At 41.6% G+C, this 24889-nt stretch overlaps 1 protein-coding gene across 2 annotated transcripts in view; it reads right to left on the bottom strand.

The window, feature by feature from the left end:
- AFG2A (AAA ATPase AFG2A) overlaps positions 1-24889 on the bottom strand; it is a 305716-nt gene that overhangs the window by 50861 nt on the left and 229966 nt on the right. For both annotated transcript variants that reach the window (XM_074950826.1, XM_074950828.1), the window contains exon 15: positions 8518-8682. In XM_074950826.1, coding sequence (XP_074806927.1) covers positions 8518-8682 — 165 coding nt within the window. The remainder of the gene's footprint in view (positions 1-8517; positions 8683-24889) is intronic.

The raw sequence follows: 24889 nt of genomic DNA, 5'->3' as shown, positions 1-24889 counted from the left end.
TTCAGTCTCCAGGTTAACGTTAGCCAAACATCCCTCACTGTCCTTTAATGAAAGCTTTTGAAAATCCTACTGCATGAAGAACTGCAAGTATAAACACCACATCCTGTTCTCATTTGCTCAAAATCATTTTGTTCTTTATCCCAACCTCTCAAACCTTTAGAATGTATGCTCTTTAGGGAAGGAACTCTTATTTAAACACCGACATCATGTAGGGAATTCATGATGTAATATACAATCACTTTTTATTAGCATGGTGGCTTCTTTCATATTACTAGTAGTGAAATGAAGTTTTTAGAAGTTCAGATTTTAAATACTAGCAAACTAGCCCCTGCATTTTGGAATGAGCACTCTAAGATAAAGAGCTTTGTATTACAGCCAGTGTGCTGATGCAAAGATCCTTTTCTGGCACCAAACAGGCTTTCATTTGAGCCAGAGTGAAACTTGGTTGGCATTTTGTTTCGCATTCTCTGTGTTCCTTCTGTGAGTTATTGCAAAGTGAGAAAGATACATTTACATCAACTCTTCTACTTCGACTAAGGATAAATGAAAGATTTATGGGTCCCTCTCATTACTGTTATTTCCTGTAAGCATGGAAACCGATATACTATAAATATGCCAGATGTTGCTCTCACACCACAAACTGCCTTCCATAAATTTTAAAATAGACAATCCCAGAGCTAATTTTTCATAAATATATTTGTCCTAAGGAGATACTGGTACTATCCAAAGTGTTTCAATTTTTATGATTTCTAACCAGATCTAAACTCAAAAACACTCCATATACTACTTAAATTGCCACTCACAATCTCCTTCCTTGCTGTTGCCTTCTGGATTTTAATCACAACATTCTTTTGAGTCAGGGGCGCAGGTAGTGAATGGGAGCCCTCTTGCCCTTCTGTTTTTCCCTTTTTTTTATTTAGCTAAATTCTTGAATTAAATATTTTAACAGTGGAAATTACATTTCCTGTCCCCACTCCTCCCTATTCAGAGCTCAAATTCCCTATTCAGTTTGTGAAGGAAGGTGATAAAAAACTAAATAAAAAAGAGATTGTAAGTCAAACCTACTACAAAGATCAAAATTTGTATTTAAAAAGGCAGGTGTCCCTCTTCCTCTGTGCCAAGACATGTTCCAGCTACAACCTCTCTTCTTTTCTGATTCAGACAATATATAATTTCAACATTAGAGAACAAGCAATTTACTCAGATATTGTCCATATGATTTCGTTTTTACTTGCACAAGAAAGTGCTCTGGGGCTTTTGATGGTTTGTATTTGTGATTATAACAGAGAACAGAAAATGACTGAGAAAACCTAATTTTGACCCCTATAAGACAAGGATAGTGTGGCTGAGCTTTTATTAAGGCATGTATTTTATAATTCAAGGCTGCTATATTAAAGGACTGCTACATTGCAGGAAATTTATGGGGTCCAAGGAGTGAGATTTAAGGAACTTGCATTAGCTGGCAAATATTTTAAAAAATACTTATTTGTTGTGATTTTCAATGAGTCAATCTGTTTATTTACAGGAAGCGGTTAGAAACAGATCATGTAGGCTACTCAAACTTGTCCCTAGAACTTCTTAGTAATAGATATTACAGTGAAAAGCACCCTGGAAAAAAATGAAGGTTAGATAGATAACATAATAGTCATGTAAAATATTATTTTTCTTTTTTAAAAAAATAAATGTAGAATAAACTTCTCCAGAAGTTCTGGGGTCCAGAAAGTAAGCCTAAAATTTCTGTTTGCAGGTATCATATTAACATAGAAGCACCCAATAATGATTTCAGTTTTATAAAGACAAGCTCTTTTGTAACTAGATATGCTGTCCCATTTGTACTAATTAAAGGGCAGGAATGCTAAAAATAACTTTGTAAAGAATTAGTTATGCCAAGGTCTTTGTTGTTATTTTTAATCTTAATAATAACATATGCTTACTTACTGTATCTTTCTCAACCCTTCCCCTACCGCTACTCCTTGTTTAGAGAGTCCAGCAGCCATTCTGGTCAACCTTGCGTTAGTGTCCTTACCAAGTTTTTTTTTTTTTTTGGTGGATTTGGTCTCTCAAGACCATGAGAATGTCTTAAGAATCTGCCTGATGACACTATCACTGCTCAGCATTTTAAAATATCAACATTTCATCCCACCGTTGCCACCACGAGACCCCTATAATAAGTAAGAGTTTGCGTGATCTGAAGTGTACAAAATCAAGGTAGAAGAGTTCTGATACATGAAATGCCTGTATTTAACCTTTGCAATATCAATCAACAACATTACATATTTGGATAATAGGAGTATATGAGGAAAGGGAGTGGGGGTATAGCATGGACCTCAATTTTCATTTGATACAGTGAGAGGAGTTCCCCCCCCAACTCTTAACTTCCGGATACTCTACAAAGAAGAACCCCCAATGGGAGGAAAATGGCATGTCGCTAACACCACTGCTATCTCTTCTTTGGTTGCTGCAGGAGACAGTAGCTCGCCTGTATAACATCCAGGAATCTGAGGACTTTGACAGCACTGCCCATGATTTCTCCCATGCTTTCAACATGGTGGCACACTCTGATTGTACATAGCATGCAGCCATGATGTTACCCATCAGAGAGAGAGAGTGAGTTTGCAGAATCTTCAACACAGTTCCTTGGCTGAGGCCAAAATAGGAAGTTACGGCATCACAGCCTGAGAGTCCATGGGCAGCTAACAGTCCTGATACAGTGTTCCAGTGTTGCTCTGCAGTAGCATGGATATCCATTACAGCTCTCTTGGATTGTGGGTTTCTGTTAGGCTCTGTTTGAGGAAATTGTGCAAGAGTAAGATAAATATGTCAGCATCATCTGATAATACTAATATTCCCACCTGTCTTTTGCAGCCATCATCATTTGTTGTATAAGATGTTGTCGGCTTTGTAACGTGAGATGAACATATATCTTTCCCTGTTCATCACCTCACCTCCTTGGTGTATTTTCAGATGGGGTGTTGTCTCTGTCTGTGATGACTAGCTTGTGCTTTAGTGTGTGTCACTGGTGAAACATCTCATCTTGAATTAATCAATTATGTCAATCAAATGTTTCTTATTTTCTGTAAGTGTCAAGGCAACCGTGTATTTGTATTCAACTGATGTACTCTGCTTGTTTCTGAAGCTCTGCTAGATCTTGTGACACTCCTCGTACTGAAGACTTTGTACCTGTCAAAGATATATACAAGGTATACATCATTTGGGGCTAGCTTGTATTCAATGTAGACTCAAACTGGTCACAAAGTCCTTGACGATTCCACTTGCTGGCCTGCGTTCTGCCCAAAGAACTGCGGAACCATCAATGATTGTGCAGGTGACTTCTTGTGAAATATGTTTAGTTGACATCTCTGTCTGCAGCTGCTTCTTTAGCTTAGATTTATCCTTGGCAATCCTCATGTCATCAGAGTCAGTAAACATTGACACAGGTACAGGAACCAACTCATGTGACAAAATATTCTTGCTCTCAACCTCTTGTGAAATTGCTTGTTAGCCTATCATTCTTGAATAGATAAGGTTAGTGTCAAATACCTTTGTTGGCCTAACCTGTCTGTGATTTTTTTTACCATTGCGTTTCTGCTATCCTTGGTATTGTGTCATAGAACCCTGTGGGCCAGCTACATTCAAATTCTTGCATTTGGCAAATTCCAATTGTAACTGCGTTATCTACATTGACTGATGATGGTGTCACTCTGTCAAGGACAACGTTTAGTACTGCGTCTGGGTGTTTTTACAACTGACACCCTTTATTATTGTTCTTGAGTGCTCAATGGGGTCTCATGGATCGATGCACATATCTCACTTCTTCCTAATGGCTTCCCTGTCCCTTGCACCTGCAGCAATGCTTGACTTCATTTCTCTGGTAGATCTCTTGAATTTGTGCCTCTTTGGTGTTATTTAGGTTTGCAATGTCTTCCACCAGCCAGCTGCATATGTGGAGGCTAGGAGATCAAGTCCTGAGAGTCTCTGGTTTCAGTATGATTCCAATGATGTCACAATAACCATGGGCATACCTCGGTTTCAATGTACCTGTCACTCCATACACCACCATTCCATATTCCTGGTGCATGAAGAAAACAGCTGACTGTGTGTGAAGTTTTCATTACAAAATAACTGAAATTCAATGAAAGTGATTTCACCGTCACCTGGTGCGTAAATCAGGAGGAAAATGGTAATAAGTGCTCATATTTCAAAATGCTCAACAGTGAAAAGGTGTCATCAAAAAAACTGTAGTGTCCAGTTGCATCTGAAGAAGTGGTTTTTTACCCACGAAAGCTTATGCCCAAATAAATCTGGTAGTCTTTAAGGTGCCACCGGACTCCTCATTGTTTTTGTGAATACAAACTAACACGGCTACCCCTCTGATACAAGGCGTCATCAGGCAGTTTCTTTGACTTTAGGCTCTTGAAATTCAGAATTTACAAAAAAACCCACCACTGTATGGACACTAAAACAAGGCACTGCCAAAAACTTGCAAACTACCATACTGAGAGAGAGGAGGATGAAGGTAGCAATAGAGCAGAGTCACACAGCTTCCTTTTAGTGGTTCTGCTATGTCAGGAGGCAGCAGCTCTGAGAACTTCCTAGAAGGGATCTGGAAACAGGGGAAGGGACTGACTGCCTTCAAGAAATATGAAGCATTTTAGAGAGACTGTAATCCAGCCTAAAAGCAGGGGCAAGATGGACATCTGGTTAAGCCAGACCTGGCATGGTTGCAGACAGACCTACCATGTGAATGGCTTGGTCCTGGCAACTGCAGGGAAAATTTGCCAGCAATTCTTAGAAAAAGGGAAATGCCTTTAAGGGGGGGCCTATAGCCAGAGAAGTCTGTTTGGGGAGGGAGGGCACACACTTCAGCAAAGATTTGGGTCCTGGCTCCTAGAAGGCTTTATTCTTCCTCACTCCATCACTTGGCACAGGAGGCGAATCCAATCACAGTATTCAAACATTTGTCAAAACAACTTCACGTCACTCACACTTTAAGCCATTCAAATGATCCTTTAAGTTTACTTTAGGCATTTTAGGAGCCATAAGCGTATACGCTGAACATACATCAGCATCTGTGTAACTAGACAAGGGCCTGAGACGTTAAGATTAGATCTGAAACCAAACCTCTCCAGAGTTTGGGGGTGTTCAGTTATAGGGGTTTGTTTGGTCCAATATCCATAGTGTAATATAGACTGACACATGACAAACTCTCAGTTAAATAATATGAACTTTTTGATTTTAGCATTACACTTATAAGGGAAGGAGGGGACTTCACAATTTACTTGTAACTCTTCCTCTCATTATTTATGTCTGTTCTTCTCACAAATGAAATGCTGAAAAATAAATACAGTAAAATTTCAGTTATCCTAATTCCCTTTATCAGAAAATCCTAATTATCCGAATGCACGGTGTGTCCCCGATGCAGCCCCATATTAGTTAATCAGCCACCAGTACAATGTCAATTACTTTCTTAGTGCCTGTTAGCACTAATCAACAGTTTTGAATTTGTATAGCAGTTCTGAGCGGTTACCTCCAGCTACTGAGACCTAGTAGCATCCTGTTTCAGATGCAAGGGCAGTTTGGCAGGAAAATGTCAAAAAGAAAACAATCTGCGTTGGATCTAAAACAGAAACTACAGATTCTCAAGGTCCTGGAAAGGGGAGAAAAAGTTGTTGATGTAGTGCACCATTGCAACATTGGTAACTCCACCATCTGTGATAGCTGAAAGGCAAGGGACAAGCTGTAGAGATTTGCTGCAGCCGTTGGCACAATGATGACAAGTGACAGACTGTGATGAATCATTTTCATAAAAAAGATAAATAATTCAGAATTAAATTATGTCCACTGTGATAATACAATTTTGATATTTTAATAGACTCAATAAAGTTGTTTATTTACTCTGTAATAAAGTACATAGTATCAAGCAAACATCTGCATTGCTCCCTTCATTTCCCGTATTTCTGTATCAGTGGAAATGTAGCTCAAAATAGCACTTCCGTTTATCTGCATGCCTGGTTATCCAAAAGTTTCAGATGTCCCCCAGACCATTCGGATAAATGGGAGAGTATGTACATTATTTAGCAGACTATCTTGATATATCATTTATGTATATGTTCTTTAGCTAATGACAAGGAGTGATGAGTTTCCACTCTGTGCACTAACCGCGGCACAAGGAGGATGTAACAACAAATATGTTCATTAAGAGAAAGGAAACACGCACACCCAGCAGATGAACAGAGATACATCTGAGGGTCATAAGTGATGATAGGAAAACATACAAATATCTGATCTGAAAAAATGCCATGCATGGAGGCTAGATGAATGCTATTATTACTCACTGTGCTATTTTTACTTAGATTAATCTGTATTACTCACTGTCTATTCAGCTCATTTTGCAATAGTTCAACACATCTCTACAAGAAGCTCCCTATTTATACAGCATCTTATAGACACAAAACCAAGTGTGTTTCCTATTTCTTTGGTATACAAAAGGGTAGAACAGTGGATATGGGAACTTGCCATTCAAGAGCGGAAATTATTTGTAAAGCTGGAAACTGGAGACACCAGGAAGAAAAGGCCTTAATGAAACAGTGCACTGTCAGTGCCAACCATCAGACATTTTACATACACTTCCAAGGAACACTCACTTTAGAAGTTCTCTTTGTGCTGGTTTTCTCTGTCACTATTACTATACTTCATTGAACAATAAAAAACAAAAATATTAACACCATCATAAATAAGATTACAATATATGCTATCCCAAGAACAGTTTTTTCAGCAGATGCAATCAATGACAAGTTAGCTTATTTTGATTTTGACTCTGCACAAAGCCACAGTCAAGGGGCAGATGCTTCTCTGTGAGCATCAGTTAAATTACAGGAACTCACCACTTGTGCATTAGCTGAGTCAAGTTCAATAGGATCCCCCAAATATCCTGAATTTCTGGTATCGTGCACAGCAGTTGCACTCTGGGGAGAGGATACTTTTCAAAAATTTTATTTTATCTTCCCAGAGGCTTATAACTTGGCCAAATTTGGGTGAATTTTCACAACAGATGGCAAGAGGCACATCCCTGATACCAGGCATCATGCCAAATTTCAAGTCCTTGTTCCAAAGCATGGAGGAGCTAGCGCTTCTCAACATAATGATTGCAAGAGGTTTTTTTTTTTTAAATGTGGGAAACAACACGTTTTTCCTATCTTCGTTCTGCGGCAGACAGCCAACATGCAAAATTTCAGCCTAAATGGTTTAAGACTGGCAAGTTGAATAGCAACTGAAAACAGGTTCTTACAATAGAAAGTTTTAGGCAACCTTAACTACAGGCAGCTCCTACCACCTCCATCTACAATAACTGTCCTAGTAGAATCTAAGTATAGGCAATGCACGTAACATGCCAATAGTTAAGCTTGCCCAACATTTTCCATTATAAGACCCTTTTTTCAGTTCTTCTGCAACAAATACAACACAGGTCCTATACACTAGAGCCTCATTCACGACACAGCCTTTATTAATTTTTAGAACACTGTACATCCTGCACACTGAATGAAGCAGGGGTCCTGTGGAAAAATAGTAAGTGATTACGTAATTAAAACCCAGGTCAGGTTGCATATGCACAAGGGGACCAAATGAAGGTGGCCTGGGCAGCCTTAATTCTGGCATTTCCTAATTTTTGAATGTTTGACTTTGCAACCATAACAACATTCTTTTAACAGTTTTTTTTTTAACATTTAATTTAACTAAATAAAATGAGGAAAGGATCACAGGTTCTACAGAGAAGCTGAATTAACTAGTAAGCAAGGACTACATGGTTGCCATTAAAATGCCAATATTTATCAACAACTACCACACAACAGTATCTGAACTATGAGTTTTCCCCCTATTATTAGAATAGGAAAGAACTGTGGTAACTGTGTGACATCTGCAGACAAAAGCTGACCTTTTCATAGGGACTTCTGTAAGCTGGAAAATAGAACTACCTTGCTCTCTCCCACAGAGAAACCTATAAAGGGGTGCTGGGGAAGAAATTATCTGAAACTAACTCCTCACAGAGATTCCCCCACAATATTCCACGGTTGTCTCCCTCCACACCCATCAAACATTAAAGATGCCCATAGATCTGTGGGAGGCCAGAGCCAATCATTCAGAGGACCTGTGCCTTCACACTAAGTTTGCGCCCATCCCCACAACCCAAATTTCCTGTCAGCATGATTCCAATACAGCCATCTTCCCAGGGACCATGCATCCATCCCATCCCCATGACCATGGCTTCGTTTGGAACCACTGGTGCAGTGGGAACTTCATGGTAAAGATAACAGCCTAAGACTGTACTATTTTTTCTGGGCAATCTCCAAGGAACCTGACAAATAAGGAAAGCATATTGTATTCTCAAGTAGGTATATATATATTTGCCTTTAGAATTCCCCTCACTCAAGTAAGTTGATGGTATTTGTGTTAGATTTTTCAGAAGGATAGTTCTGCGTTTTCACTCCCCAGCCACCAGCAGAGTACAGAATGTTTTACCTCTGCTCCTGAATATTTCTGCGTCTGTAAGATGAGCTCCTCTAAGCAGACTTCATCACTGATGGGCATGGAGCGAAACTGAAGTTTAAAGATTTCTCTACGAGTTTTGGTATCTGGCAAAGGCACATAGATGATGCTGTCAATTCGTCCAGGTCTCATCAAAGCCTATAAGGAAAACATCACACAAAACCAGTTAACAAAAATGAAGCAACTCAATAATAAAAGTCACACATGGAGGATTTTTCCCTCTGATTATACTAACAGTTAGGCCATCAATATATAGCATTATGCTTGTATATTAGGATTTTTCAGTAAATGAAGAGAAACCAATGCTATTTCTCAGATTCCAATAGAGCCATGTATTGAAACCAAAGTATAACTGACATTTTCCTAAAAATAATCTAAGACTTGTTTCAAGGAGTGTTGGAACCTGGCAGATGGATAAATGGCTATTCTTGCCACAAGTTATGATCTTCAATTAAAACTACAGTAATAAAGTTAGAAAATATAAATGTTACACATCCTTGTTATTTTGCACTGATCTAACATCTTGTCAGTCTTTAGAACAGAAGGAAAGGTAATCCTTTTACCCCCCCCCCTTTTTTTTTTAAAGACAGAAAAGGTAATGGTAGGCGGCAACCAATGACATTCAGTTTCAATAACAAAAAACATGAAGTTTCACGAACTCTGTAGCTTAATAACTCTGATCATCAGTATAGTCCGATCTCAGTGGAACAGTTTTTTCTTCTCCTGTGCCACAGGAGACTTAAATTAAACAAATGAAGAGAGCTACAATCTAAGTCCCCAATCTGGCAAAGTCTTGGCCCTGGTCTACACTATAAGTTTAGGTCGAATTTAGCAGCGTTAGATTGATTTAACCCTGCACCCGTCCACACAATGAAGCCATTTTTGTCGACTTAATGGGCTCTTAAAATCGATTTCTGTACTTCTCCCCGACGAGGGGATTAGCGCTGAAATCAACATCGCCGGGTCGAATTTGGGGTAGTGTGGATTCAATTCAATGGTATTGGCCTCCAGAAGCTATCCCACAGTGCTCCATTGTGACCACTCTGGACAGCACTCTCAACTCGGATGCACTGGTCAGGTAGACAGGAAAAGCTCTGCGAACTTCTGAATTTCATTTCCTGTTTGGCCAGTGTGGCAAGCTGATCAGCACAGGTGACCGTGCAGATCTCATCAGCAGAGGTGACCATGAAGTCCCAGAATTGCAAAAGAGCTCCAGCAAGGACTGAACGGGAGGTACTGGATCTGATCGCTGTATGGGGAGATGAATCCGTGCTATCAGAACTCCATTCCAAAAGATGAAATGCCAAAATATTTGAAAAAATCTCCAAGGGCATGAAGGACAGAGACTATCACAGGGACCCGCAGCAGTGAAACTTAGGAACTTAGGCAAGCCTACTAAAAAACCAAAGGCAAACGCCCGCTCGGGGTCAGAGCCCCAGACATGCCGCTTCTACGTTGAGCTGCATGCAATTCTAGGGGGTGCCCCTACAACTACCCCACCCCGTCTCTGGACACCTGCAAGGGGAGAGTCTCACACAACAGGGATGAGGATTTTGGGGACAAGGAAGATGATGAGGAGGGGGAGGTTGAAGATAACAGGGCAAGCGGAGAAACTGTTCTCCCCAACAGCCACGAACTGTTTATTACCCTGGAGCCAATACCCTCCCAAGGTGGGCTCCTGGACCTTGAAGGCGGAGAAGGAACCTCTGGTGAGTGTACCTTTGTAAATATAATACATGGTTTAAAAGCAAGCGTGTTTAATGATTAATTTGCCCTGAAGACTTGGGATGCATTCACGGCCAGTACTGCTACTGGAAAAGTCTGTTAACGTGTCTGGGGATGGGGCAGAAATCCTCTGGGGACATCTCAATGAAGCTGTCCTGGAGGTACTCCCAAAGCCTTTGCAAAAGGTTTCTGGGGAGGGCAGCCTTATTGTGTTCGCCATGGTAGGACACTTTACCACGGCACACCAGTAGCATGTAGTCTGGAATCATTGTATAAGAAAGAATGGCAGCGTGTGGTCCCGGTATTTGCTGGCATTCAAGCAACATCTGTTCTTTATCTCTCTGTGTTATCCTCAGGAGAGTGATATAATTCATAGTCACCTGGTTGAAATACGGGAATTTTATTAAGGGGACATTCAAAGGTGGACGTTCCTGCTGGGCTGTTTGCCTGTGGCTGAAAAGAAATCATCACCGCTGTTAGCCCCGCAGTGGTGGGAGGGGTGAAGCAATCATCCCAGAGAATTGGGTGTGTGTGTGGGACGGGGTGAGTTGGGTTTGTGCTGCACGTTAACCCGAAAACATCAGCCCCTCCTTTTAAATGGCCAATGTGTCTTTTTCAGTTTCACTCTCCCTTTTTTTCCTTCCGCAGCTGCAAATGTTTCAACACTGCCATAAGCATCTCCATCCCAGAGGCTAGCGCAGATAAGAAGGCGAAAAAAAAGCACTCACAATGAAATGTTCTCTGAGCTCATGCAGTCCACCCACACTGAAAGAGCCCAGTAGAATGTGCGGAGGCAGACAATGGCAGAGTCCAGGAAAGCACAAAATGAACGCGAGGACAGGAGGGACGCGCAAGAGGACAGGTGGCGGGATCAAGAGGAAAGGTGGCGGCAGCATGATGAGAGGAGGCAGGATGCAATGCTGAGGCTACTGGAGGATCAAACTAATATGCTCCGGCGTATGGTTGAGGTGCAGAAAAGGCACAGACCATCACTGCAGCCCCTGTGTAACCAACCATCCTCCTCCCCAAGTTCCATAGTCTCCTCACCCAGATGCCCAAAAAGCAGGGGGGGGGGGAGCGGCTCCAGGCACCCAACCACTCCACCCCAGAGGATTGCCCAAGCAACAGAAGGCTGGCATTCAGTAAGTTTTGAAGTGCAGTGTTGCCTTGTTTGTGTGACGAATTAATAAAGAATGCAGGAATTTGAAACAACAATGACTTTATTGCTTCTGCAAGCGGTGATCGAAGGGGGGAGGGGAGGGCGGTTGGCTTACAGGGAAGTAGAGTGAACCAAGGGGGCAGGTTTTCATCAAGGAGAAACAAACAGAACTGTCACACCGTAGCCTGGCCAGTCATGAAACTGGTTTCCAAAGCTTCTCTGATGCGCAGCGCACCCTGCTGTGCTCTTCTAACCACCCTGGTGTCTGGCTGCGCATAATCAGTGGCCAGGTGATTTGCCTCAACCTCCCACCCCGCCATAAACGTCTCCCCCTTACTTTCACAGACATTGTGGAGTGCACAGCAAGCAGTAACAATGGGACTATTGGTTTTGCTGAGGTCTAGCCGAGTCAGTAAACTGCGCCAGCACGCTTTTAAAAGTCCAAATGCACATTCTACCACCATTCTGCATTTACTCAGCCTATAGTTGAATAGCTCCTGACTACTGTCCAGGGTGCCTGCGTATGGCTTCATGAGCCACGGCATTAAGGGGTAGGCTGGGGCCCCAAGGATAACTATAGGCATTTCAACATCCCCAACGGTTATTTTCTGGTCTGGAAAGGAAGTCCCTTGCTGCAGCTGTTCATACAGACCAGAGTTCCTGAAGATGCACGCGTCATGTACCTTTCTCGGACATCCCACACTGATGTTGGTGAAACGTCCCTTGTGATCCACCAGTGCTTGCAGCACCATTGAAAAGTACCCCTTTTGGTTTACGTACTGGCTCAGCCTTGGTGGTCCAGTCCCAAGATACGGATATGGGTTCCATCTATCACCCCACCAGTTAGGGAATCCCATTGCAGCAAAGCCATCCACTATGACCTGCACATTTTTTAGAGCCACTACCCTTGATAGCAGCAGCTCAATGATTGCTTTGGCTACTTGGATCACAGCAGCCCCCACAGTAGATTTTCACACTCCAAAATTGATTCCTGACTGACTGGTAGCTGGGGTTGCAAGCTTCCAGAAGGCTATCGCCACTTGCTTGTGAACTGTGAGGGCTGTTCTCATCTTGGTATTCTTGCGCTTCAGGGCAGGGGAAAGCAAGTCACAAAGTTCCATGAAAGTGCCCTTACGTATGTGGAAGTTTCACAGCCACTGGGAATCATCCCAGACCTGCAACACTATCTTGTCCCACCAGTCTGCGCTTGTTTCCTGGGCCCAGAATCGGAGTTCCATGGCATGAGCCTGCCCCATTGCCACCAGGATGGCCAAACTGCCAGGGCCCGTGCTTTGAGAGAAGTCTGTGTCCATGTCCTCATCACTCTCGTCACCATGCTGCCATCGCCTCCTTGCCTGCTTTTGCAGGTTCTGGTTCTGCATATACTGCACGATAATGCGCGAGGTGTTTACAATGCTTATAACTGCCGGGGTGATCTGAGCGGGCTCCAAGTTTGCCATGGTGTGGTGTCTGCAGGAGAGCAGAGTTGCAGGGGAAGCAGTGGTTGGATGACCAGTTTTGCAGACCTACTGCACAGTCCGCTGCCAGGACACAACAGCTGAGTGGGCTGCACGCTTGCCGTGGTACGGCGAGACAAGATCAGCCGAGCAGAGTTGCAGTGGAAGCGGCACTGCGAGACCACCAGGAGAGCAGAGTGTCAGCAGAAGTGGTGGATGATGACAGTCATATAGAGGACCTGCGAGGTGGACTCATAGCATCAGGAGAGCAGAGTGGCAGCGGAAGCAGTGGATGACAATGATAGTTTGCAGTCCTACTGCACCGTCTGCTGAAAGCAGCATGGCGCCCGCAGAGAAAAAAGGCGCGAAACGATTGTCTGCCGTTGCTTTCTGATGACATGTACCCAAAACTACCTGCGACAATGTTTTTGCCCCATCAGGCATTGGGAACCTAACCCAGAATTCCAATGGGCGGCGGAGACTGCGGAAACTGTGGGATAGCTACCTACAGTGCAATGCTCTGAAAGTTGACGCTAGCCTCGGTACTGTGGACGCATTCCGCCAACTTAATGAGCTTAGTGCATGAGTGTGGGGACACACACAATCGACTGTATAAAATTGCTTTCTAAAAAATCGACTTCTACAAACATGACCTAATTTCATAGTGTAGACATACCTTTAATACACATGCATAACTTTCTGCACTGTAAGTAGTCACTTTGGCTTCAGTAGGACTACTCCCAGTATGTACGTTAAGTATTTGCTCAAGTCTTTCCAAGAGGAAAACTTAAAGTAGAGCAGTGGAAATAAAAACTAAAGCTATGTCAGCAGCACTAAAAGTGCATCAAAGATAAAATACAAACAAAGCAGAAAAAGAAAATAAAACCAACTCCATTGTGAACCAGAATGAATGTATACCTCAATTCATAACTTGAAAATAATAATAATAGTATATGCCCCTCTGATTTAAGAACTCCATTATTTTTGTCCCCAAGATGGAACCGTCACTGAATTCTATATGTAAAATTGCTAAGCTGAATTATTGGATAAATTCGGAGGTCTTTTACTCAGGCAAAATTCCCATGGAAGGCGATGGGAATTTTGTCTGAGTAAGGACTTAAGGGCTAATTCCTAAGTAAACATAAATATTTATAAGGAGTCAGTTGCCTAATTTGTGAGATCAAAGGGAGTCATTTTGATATTTTTGAACAAGTCTAGAAATGGTTTAATATTGTTAATGTTTTATTTGCTGATAGAGTATCTGAGAGATATATACATGCTGAATGCACATAAATAATATTTAAATACACTTTAAACTGGACAATGTTTATAAGATCCAGCCTATAACCTGAATTCTTTTTATGTTACAGTTCTCCCTTGGGTAGGGTAGTTTGAGTTCCAGTTGACTTGAGATATTGCATAGTTGTCCTGGGCTGTCAGCCAATAAGTCTTTTCCCAGCCTGATCATGTCAGTGAAAGTCATGCTGAAAAAATAGTAGGAAAGAGCCTTCCTTCCTACACAGCGTTGATCAAGTTAACACCCTTCCTAAAGTTGCTTTAAAAAGACTGTTGTGGTGCTTTGGGGTGGAAAAATGTATCCTGAATGTTAAGAGATGTCCTGTTATTTTTAAAACTAAAACACAACAATTCTCAACTAGAGAAGCTGCACTATATACAATGAATTCCAACTAGCTACCCATAGCAGCACTGGTGTGTTTATTTAGGAACCTGACACACTAAAGAGACGATGCAACAAGTTTGTAATTCAATGTCAACATCATGTTTATATCAGGACACTGCCATTTTTTCGTCAACATTTTTGATAGAGGAATTTGCAAGTTTCAAGAATGGCCTGGGAAGGTGGCAAGTTCCAGAGGGGTAGACATGTTGAGGAGTCCAGTGGCACCTTAAAGACTAACAGATTTATTTGGGCATAAGCTTTTGTGGGTAAAAACCCCACTTCTTCAGATGCATGGAGTGAAAATTACAGAAACAGGCATAAATATATATTGGTACATGAAGAGAAGGGCATTATCTTATAAGTGGAGAACCAATGTTGAAGGCCATTTAGGTCAGGGTGGATGGGGTCCACTCCCAATAATTGATGAGGAGGTGTCAATACCAAGAGAGGGAAAACTGCTTTTGTAGTGAGCCAACCACTACAAAAGGTAGGATATTCGGTATTATATTGCATTCCACTTGCTCCTAAGGAAATGCTTATAGCTAATCTTATCACACACAGAAATCCTGAAATGTTCACGAGTACAATGGTGAACTTCATGAAACGTAGGGTTGGTTTAATCAGGAAACCTACGCGGTTAGGATGTTTCCTATGGATACAATTAGCCTAATAATAGTGAATGACAATGACTGCTATTTAATTGTGAAAGTGGTACTTAAACAGTATTAAAAAGTATTAGTATTAAATTCTAAGATCTAAGAAGTTATCCAATGAAATTCAAAAAGCAGAACAATTAAAGATGAAATGCAGTGAATATCATATTTATTTTTGTGCTTTTTTTAGCACCATTTTTCACTTCAGTGTCTTTTCAGACTGCTTCATGTTTTATGTAATCTCTAACTGATGGCCCAAACAAAAGATACTGTCATATTTTGGCCTTGACTTTACTATATTTTCTTCTTAAAAGAGAATTTTTTAAATTAAATTTGAGTTATGGATGTGCTTGGAGTCCCCAATCAAGTTAGGGCCACCCCGTGCGAGTTGCTGGTTACACACATAATAAGAACCAATACCAGCACTGAAGAGCTTACCATCTAAAATCAATAAGACAAAGGGAAGAGAGGAAGTATAGTTATTGTACAGATTGGGAAATGGGATACAGAGAGATTAAGAGACAAACTTTCTCCTACATCCAAGCTCTACGAGGGACCAGACAAATGGTGGCGAGGGAATTGCTTGATTCTGAGGTTTGTGCTAGCCCTGGTGAAAGGTAGAGCAGTGAAAAAGTGAAAATAGATATATTGGTATGCACACACATAAGAATAGTTCTTTGTGTTCCTGAGCAATTTTCACCAAGAATTATAAAGTGTTTTACAAATATTGTTTGAAACTCAACACCCCTGTGAGGTACCTAAGCATTATTACTCGCACTGGGGAGTTAAGGCTCAGATAAATTAAGTAACTCGCTCAAGGTCACATAAAGTCCATGGCAGTTATGAGGCTAAGAACCCAGATCTCTTGACTCCCAGGCTTGTTCTTTAGCTACAAGATTATTTTTCCTCCTGAGAACCCCAATCATTTTGTCTCTGTTAAATCCCACCTCCTCCTCAGATTGACTATGCTTCTCAGCAACTGTACTTCCTTCCTGCTGGATCTCTCTCTGGGACCAGCCAATCGTACCACAATAAATAAAAGGCTAAATCTTAAAATCAAATGTGAGTCTTCCACAATGAAAACTACCATATGACCACAGATTTAATATAGACTAGCAGTCCATTGGAATAAGATTGTTACAAAGAATGCTTTAATTGATTTAGGCCTTGTCTAGCTAGGGGGGGATTTTTTTTTTTTAAATCAAATGATCTGATCTGAAACATCACTTAGCACCTAGCATAGACACAGTTTAACACCTTTACAAATACACGAGCTGATCTTGCTGTAATCTAGATTCTTCCCTAGCATACACTGTGACCAGCTAACATTATTTTAAAGGTGTTTAAACTGTGTCTACACTAAGTGGTGTTTCAAATCAGGTTAGCTAACTTGATTTTTTTTTTGTTTTAAATTACCCCTTTTCTCATACTGTAGACAAGGCCTTGTATGTAGGTAGAATTTTTAATGTTTTATCTGTGATGTCAGAATGATTACTGTGCTTTACTTTGAGAGAACATGAACCACTTTTAGGCCACACATTTAACTTTATGAACATGCTTAAGTACTTTCCTGAACCACACACCTGCCATCTCTACAGGTTTTCATTTCCTCCTCCGGGTATGCAGGGAAAACTACCTTCCATCCCTCACCCCTGGGGAAGGTAACCAGAGGTGGTAGTCAGAGCTCTCTCCCCTTCCCTAAGCATCTGAGAGCAGTTTCTGGGTGGGGGAGGAAAGAACAGCAGATACTATTTTTACAAAAGAGGTGTGGCGAAGAGGGAGCAGAAAGAACCCAGCTGTTCCAGGTCATTCTGTTCTCTCCTATGAAAAATGGCTAAGATGCCCCCTGAATCTCCAAGCCCAGGCCAGGAGAGAGAGAGGGGTTGAAGAACCCCTGGAGCTGACTCCCCTGTCCCACATGAGGGCGGTGTGTGTGTATGCATGCATGCATGGGTGATAAATCCCTGGAACTGATCATTGCCCTTCAGGGCTAGAGGTGCGTGTGGAGGATAGGTCGATCAATGGCTATTAGCCAAGATGGTCATGAATGCAACACCATGCTCTGGGTGTCCCTAAACCTCTGACTGCCAGGTGTTGGCACTGGACAACTAGGGATGGATCACTTGCTAATTGCCCTGTTCTGTTCATTCCCTCTGAAGCATCCAGCACTGGCGCCACACACACACACCCCTAGCCCTGAAGGGCATTGACAGGATACTGGGCTAGATGCACCATTGGTCTGACTAACTACGGCCGTTCTTATGTTCCTAAGGAAAGAGCCACTGGAGTTCACCCTCGCCCCACATGAGGAAGTGGTAATGAAAAATCCCTGGAGCTTCCACCACAGCTGCAGCAGGAACAAAGGGGAGTGCAAGATGAAGAGGCTGATGTGAATTGTGGGGAGCACAGAATTAACTGTTTGCTGCTGAAATATGAAAAAGTGATTTGGGGCTAGAAGCACACAAATAACTAGTGGGGGCTGATGGGGCCAGAATAAATTGATGTAAGGCTAGGAGGTACATAATTAATTTATGGTGAGGTGCTAGAGATACAAAATTTGGGGCTAGAAGGGCATACAATTAATTAATTGGAGTTTGGGTAGAAACCCTATGTACCAGCAAGCAATACTTATGCAAATGTGTTTATTTTTGTCATAAGATGTTGGCAGGTGTCAAATGGAGGCCTGAATGCACATAAGCCATAGGTTACTGGTTGAGGGCTATGGAACATTTTATTAACAGAGATTGCATAATAGCATCCAGTGGGGCACCAGGGCTCAGAAGAGTGAAATGATAATCAAGTAACATGTACCGTCACAAATAATAATATAACATTTTCAATTAAAATGAAAATACTATTGTTTATAAAAAATGTTCCTTAATCTCTCAAATGTTTTAATTTGAGAAGTGTTATTTGAGGCAGATGTATGGAAAATGAACCTACCTTCTAAAACAAGGGTATTTGTGTATGTAATTATTGTAGATAATTATTCAGGAAAGAAAACCTTAAGTCTGTAAAGCCCAGGTAAACTATTTGTGGTTCTTGTTGAGAATGGAAATACTAATTCTTAAACTAGAATTAACCTTAGGGCTTCACTAATTTTTTTTTTTAAAGCATGTCATTAGTTAGCTTAGTCACAGCAAGAACTGCATTGTCAAGCAATGCAGAATTAAAAAGAGACTGCCAATATTATAGTAACTAGATAAAGCAGGCATAGGTTTTTCAGCTAGGATTGAAAAAAAATCCCATAGCTTCTGACATACTTCTACATTCATGCCTAATCTCATTAACATCTTTCTGATTTCATCCTATAGCAACCTACTTCCTCTATATGGCCCTTGAAAGAACAATGTAATACTTGAAGTCCAGTGAAGTTTCACAAGATTTTTTTTCCCACGAGCAAAATGACAACTGCACAGATAACACTGAACATGAAGGGGTATTAAGTTCAGGAAGTAACCGAATTTAAATTGCAGGGTTAGTGTGTTGAACATTCCCCACTGTAATGAATCTCAAGAAATGGGTTCTTATATTAAATTAGGACATTTTTCCTTTAAATTACCTTTCCTACAGAAACTATATAGTGCATCAAGAAAGTAGTTCAGTCCAACCTTAGAGCCCATTGGGATCAGACCTGAAATGAGAGTTAGAGAACTGAGAGAAAAGGTGGGTAAGGTATATCTTTTATTGGACCAACTTCTGTTGGCCCAATAAAAGATATTACCTCACCCATCTTTTCTTTCTAATATCCTGGGACCAACATGGCTATAACTACACTGCAACTGGAGAACTGGAAAGAGCAGAACAATCTGTATCCTTTGTAGGTAAGTCCTTCTAACTTAAACTAACAGGCTCTTTAGATTAACTTGATTTCTTGTGATCCCTCCTGAAAAAATGCTCCTCGAGATTGGAGGTATTTTAAATCTTATAATATAATCCAGCAATTCAATTATTCAGCTTCTATCGCCATAGTATCTGAGCACCTGCAAAGCATCTAAAAATAAATCGCTTTCTTCCTAGCTTGTATGAGAAAGAACTTAATTACTTTATAGTTTGTGGGACTTCCTGTTTGTTTACGTGGGGGAGGTGGGGTAAGCGCATTTTGTGTGACAAATTTATCAAAGAAAAGCTAAATTGGAGATGTGAATTCTTTAACTGCTAAGAAAGTGGTTTGTTTTGTGGCCATTTTTATATTTTGTAGGAGTGAGTTCCATAGTATAAATCCAGCTCCTATAGAAGTGCTTTGCCCATAGTCAGTAGGTTCCCCCTATTCGCTGACATTTTCACTGGTACACTGGAACACAGCTGGTCATGATCATGAAGGAACAATCCATGAAGTTCTTGAATGTCAGGATGTGACGATAAGGGGCATTTGTCCAATGTAGAACTTACAAATTCTGGTTAATGTTAGGAAATTGCTGAGCATGGACTGCTTCAGTAGATATGGAACCCATCATTTACTGACAGGGGCTGTAGAACGTTTCTGGATCAGGTACAATGGTCGGTCATTAGATCTTAAATGGCTGCCTAACCAGGTGGTAACACCTTGGAACAATGGGTAGGCTGAAGCTAGTTCCCCCACCCTCTCTGCAGAGAGAGGGAGTGGAAAATGCCCAGGAGGAGAACAAAGGATTCATAAGACATTGTTTGTAGGATACAAATTCAACAAACTCACACAGCAAGACGGAGGAAGCTTTACAAAGGAGAGAGGGACACGCTTTCATGGCAGAGTTGTCCTGTCTAACTTGCCAAGGGCAAAAGAAAGCTAGCTGACACAGAGAGGGAGAGGGACTCCATGATTCTGAAGGAAAGCCATGAACTGCAGGTGGAGGATCCTGGACACCCCAGAGGACTCTGCCCAAGCTCAAAGAACTCTCCAGAGTGGGGAGGAAACAGACAGGGAAACCATACAGCTGTGTTTATTATTTTGTCTAGACCTGCGTATCTCTTGCATTAAGTAAAGCATAATGGTGTTTGAAATCCTGTGCAAAGCCTGCCTGTGTGTCTGTTCACTTCCAGTCACATACCCCTCAAGAGTTGAAATGTAAACCCACAGCACCCAGACACCTGGAGTTTTGGAAGGGGTGTCCTTAAGCTATAGGGGAATCAGAGGTCAGCACTAGTCCCTGGGGGGTCTCAGCTCTCAGAAGAGGGTGCTAAACAGAGGACCTATACCTCAACAGTGTGCCTAAATTCCCCAACCAGGGGCAGCATTTAGACTCTGTTCAGATTCAGGAGGGTTAAAAAGCAGGCCCAAATGCAACAGCCTGGTGAGCATCCAATCACAGGGAACTCTACCAGGGCTTTGTGTCTGCATGTGTGATGTAGGACATAGACCCTGAACTGGAATTTGCACTCAATGGGAACAGGCTTGTCTTGGTAATAGATGAGTTGCTGTGTTTTGTATCAGCTGGATTTTTTTTCCCCAGAGTGCATGTCTTAATTCCTAATTCCTTAATAACAACGTGTTGAAATATTCAAGTCCAGAGGATGCATAGAACATCATGGCCTGATGTTAGGCCTGGGTTAGGATGAAGCACAATCATTTGGCCAGTTGCAAACGGGAATGGATCTTTTTGACTATGATTGCTATTTGAGCATCTAATAGAAAGGACTCCAAAAGCACAGTATGGTTGTGGACTGACAATCAAGAGCAAACATTACAGAGGAGGCAAGTTCTTTGAAGTTCTTCCTTCTTTATATCAGTATATTAGTTTTGCCTGGGATCAGCTTTAACCAGCTACTCTTCATCCAGCAGCTGATTTGGGCGTAAGCAATAAGAGAGCTGGGGGATGGTGTTATTATGAGTGACATAAAGCAGACATAAAACTCACTGTCGTGCTGCTTCAGTCAGTGTTGTCTTACCAGTTTCCCCAATAGCTATACATACACATTGCAAATCTGGCAGGGGGACCGTGACATGTGGAGCTCCACAGAGGTGAGAGGTTTGGAGGTGGAGAACCGTTGTCCATAATGCCCCTCGCAGTTTAATTGGAAAGGGACCTGAACTATTTCAGGGCATTTCCATTCACCCCTGCAGTTTATTTGATGATCAATAGTATCAAATGCCAAGGAGAGGTCAAGCAGGACAAGTATGAATATAATTTCTTTGTCTTCAGACAGGAGGAGTCATCAACCACAGTAAGAAGTGCTATCTTGGTGCTGTGCCCTGACCTGAAGCCTGAATGAGAGGAGCCAGTGTACTTGCAGCTCCCAGGTGGTACAGGAGACTCTTTTTGCTGGTTTCTCAGATTGCTTGACTGGGGGTGTGTGGGGGGGAAAGCTTCCACCACCTTCAGCTCATGCAACACCTCCTACCAGTTCTCTTCTTGGAAGACCTATTCGCCAGCCACTACCCTCTTGACTCTCCCAAGATTTCTGCAGATATCTCTGTTCTTGTTCCACAACATCTAAATTTGCACTCAGAGTGGGGTAGTATGATTTTTAAACCTATTTAAGAACAATTATTTTAACTATTGCATTAATAAATGAGAATTTTATAAAATTATTTGGGTCACAGAGAAATAATTCCTCCAAAATGTTTTAATTCTTCTATTATCAGTTCTTATACAAGGACTTCACATTATATAAAAATCAGGCTACACAACATTTCTGTCACGTCAGTCTTACTGAAGACCTGGAGCATTGTGCAAGTTGACAAGAAAAGACTTGATGCGTTTGACAGCAGGTGTTCAGGAAGAATGTGCAATATCGAGTGGCAATATTTTGTGAAGAGCAGTGAGCAGGGCAGGAACATTTTACATGGTTATTAACAAAATGTAATAATAAAAGCAAGGAAACAGATGGCTTGATCTCCCAGCGAGATGCAACACAACTCAAACAGTAAGAATGTTTATTTCAAAAGAGTCAGCAGAGAAAACAATAAAAGGATGGAGCAGAAAAACACCCAAGAAAACCTACATATAACTTATCCTTCACAGTCAACTGGGAAATGCCATCCATTGCTCTTACATACCTGTTAGTACAACAGAGACAGGCACATATCAGTATTTTTAGATATTTTTTTCTTCAGCACTGTTGTGAGTTGTACTTTGCTGCAATGCATCATGTCAGTAGAGTGCAATCCTTCTACATAACTCACAGTACAGCCTGAAGTGAGACTCTCGTTTTGTAGCAATAAGGAATAAAATACTCAATATCATTGGCTTAAGAGATCTTCAATCCCTTTTCAGCATTCTGTATCCATGTTTACCATATTGTATCAAAACCCAATGTTATTCTATTATTCCATTAAGCAGGAGAACAGAGTCATCTTTACATAAAGCAGGGATAAACTAAAATATTGGAAACTGTCTTTTCAAGAAACAAGATTTCCTCCTATATACTATGTTGCCAGTGGGATAAACAGAGCACCGTTGAGCTCCCTTGGTTTTACTGCAAATTAGAGTCACATCCAGCAACTTTTGTGAACTAGAACAGAAGTGTAGGTGACAAATAAATGTGAATCGTAATGGGGATTGCCAAAATTGCTTGAAGAAAGTAAAATTGTCCTGAACGCCTTTGTGCAAAACAGAAATCAAACTTGAAACTGTTCTGAGAAGAGTACTACACTATTTAAGTGAGTTTGCATCCCTCAGTTTTTCCTGCTAGAAGTCAGAGATAGAAACAGGACTGAAATACCATGAGAAAGGCCAAAATATTTCCTGACCAGCCAAAACTGGAAAATACAGGAATACTGTAGACTTTTTAATTAGCTATGAAAGAAGGGCATCCAGTTTAGGGATTGCATCACAGCTGTCCATTTTATCCTCTTGATGAGTACAGTTCTGTACTGTATATGATTCTTAAGCATCCAGGTCCTATTGTGTGTTGATGAGTCCCAAGTTCTGTACTGTATATGATTCTTAAGCATCCAGGTCCTATTGTGTCTTCCCTGTACACCCAAAACTCCCACTGAAGTAACTGGGAAGCTAATAAATGAAGCCCTATTATCTTTTGGGGATAGGTAAACATCCTACAAGTTATGGGCATGATGCAGGAATTACTGGGAGAAATTCCATGGTCTGCATGGGGCAGGTAGTCAGACCTAGTGAACATAATGGTCTCTCTGGCCTTAACATCTATGGACAGCCACGTTACAGATGAATAAACAGATGAAGAGATTCAGGGCTGGTCTGAAAGGATCAATGGAAAGGGATCAATCTAAGTTACGCAACTTCAGCTGCGTGAATAACGTAGCTGAAGTCGACGTACTTAGATCCACCTACCACAGTCTCTTCACTGTGGTGTGTCAATGGGAGACACTCGCTCGTCGATTCCCCTTGCGCTTCTCATTGAGGTGGAGTTACCGGAGTTGATGCTAGAGTGATTGGCAGTCAATTTACTGTGTCTATAAGAGACATGATAAATCGACCCTCGCTGGATCGATCGCTGCCTGTTGATCCGGCCGGTAGTGTAGACAATCCCTAAGCCTCAACACCACAGGAGGAGCTCACAATCACTACTTCTCCCCTGTTCTCATCTTACTTTGAGGAGGAATAAGTCACTTTGCCATTTTTCAGGGTACAGCTCACTCTCTGTCCCCTGTGCCTGGCCAAGGTTGCTGCCCAGTGTATGGAAGGAAGCAGACTCGTAGTTCTGGCCACTGCCTTCATCTTGGTTTGTGATGGAAGTTTCAGATATGCAGCCCTAGTTCAGCCACACTCAGAGCAGGAGGTGAGGGTGTCTTTACTTCCCACTACTTTCCTGCATATAGCCATATATGGTCTATATCTAGGGACAACCTAGCCCTTTGTGACTTGCTAGGGTGCACAGTCAGCTTTTGATAGAGAACAGGATCCTGACTCCTAGTCTTCTGCTTTAATTGATAGGTAGCACTTCCTCCTTGATTTCTAGTAAAATGATTTTCAGTAAAATTAAAATTAATAAAAAAAATCCCACAAATCTATCAGCTAACAAACAACTTAACACGCTTTCTTTGGTGCCTGTTTACAAAAGCAACTCCTTGGTACTCCTAACTAAGAAGTGCTAAACCTCAGGAATGTTAGTTACTTCCCCCCTCCTTTTGGGGTGGGGGTTTTAATAAAAGAACCCCTTTAGAAAAGATAACAATTATGTGTAATGGAACCTGGAACCAGACTCTCTTGGCAATTAATCACCCAGGAGCCGTTGCCATCCTGCAGGCTGTTTCTGACAGATTCTGAGTGCTTTACAGGAATCACTGGGATAAGATGTGCCTGGGCTGGCTTCTCACAGGGGCTGCTCATGTATAAAGGGCACTTTGGTTTTCTTTTGTTTTTTAAGTTTTATATATCCCGACAGAGATTGACACACACGCATGCATGCGTGTGTGTGTGTGTCATATAAAATTCTCTCTTTACACACATGGAACAAATGCAGAACTCATTTATTGACCCAGAGGTGAAAAAAGCCTTTTCCTCCTCTCAGCAAAGTAGAGCTATCCATCACTTAACAGAGATACTTCCTGTTTTCAAGCAGTTGGGAAGGCATGACTTCCAACCCAAATACTTGGCTTGGCAAGCTACTGCTATGTTGATAGATGCTTTTATAACCACTTCATTCCACCTGAAGTTTCGGTATAAAAGGAGGGAGGGTTCTCCCCCCACCCTTCTGAGGGAGTAAAAAAGAGGGAGAGGGAAGAGAAGGAAAAGGAAGGAAAATACCGCAGCTCAACAGCTGGATGACAGAG

Source organism: Natator depressus, chromosome 4, assembly GCF_965152275.1.
Source record: "Natator depressus isolate rNatDep1 chromosome 4, rNatDep2.hap1, whole genome shotgun sequence".
NCBI classification, from domain to species: domain Eukaryota; kingdom Metazoa; phylum Chordata; order Testudines; family Cheloniidae; genus Natator; species Natator depressus.
The sequence above is the reverse complement of the archived record's forward strand: the minus strand, read 5'-3'. Positions and strand labels throughout refer to the sequence as shown.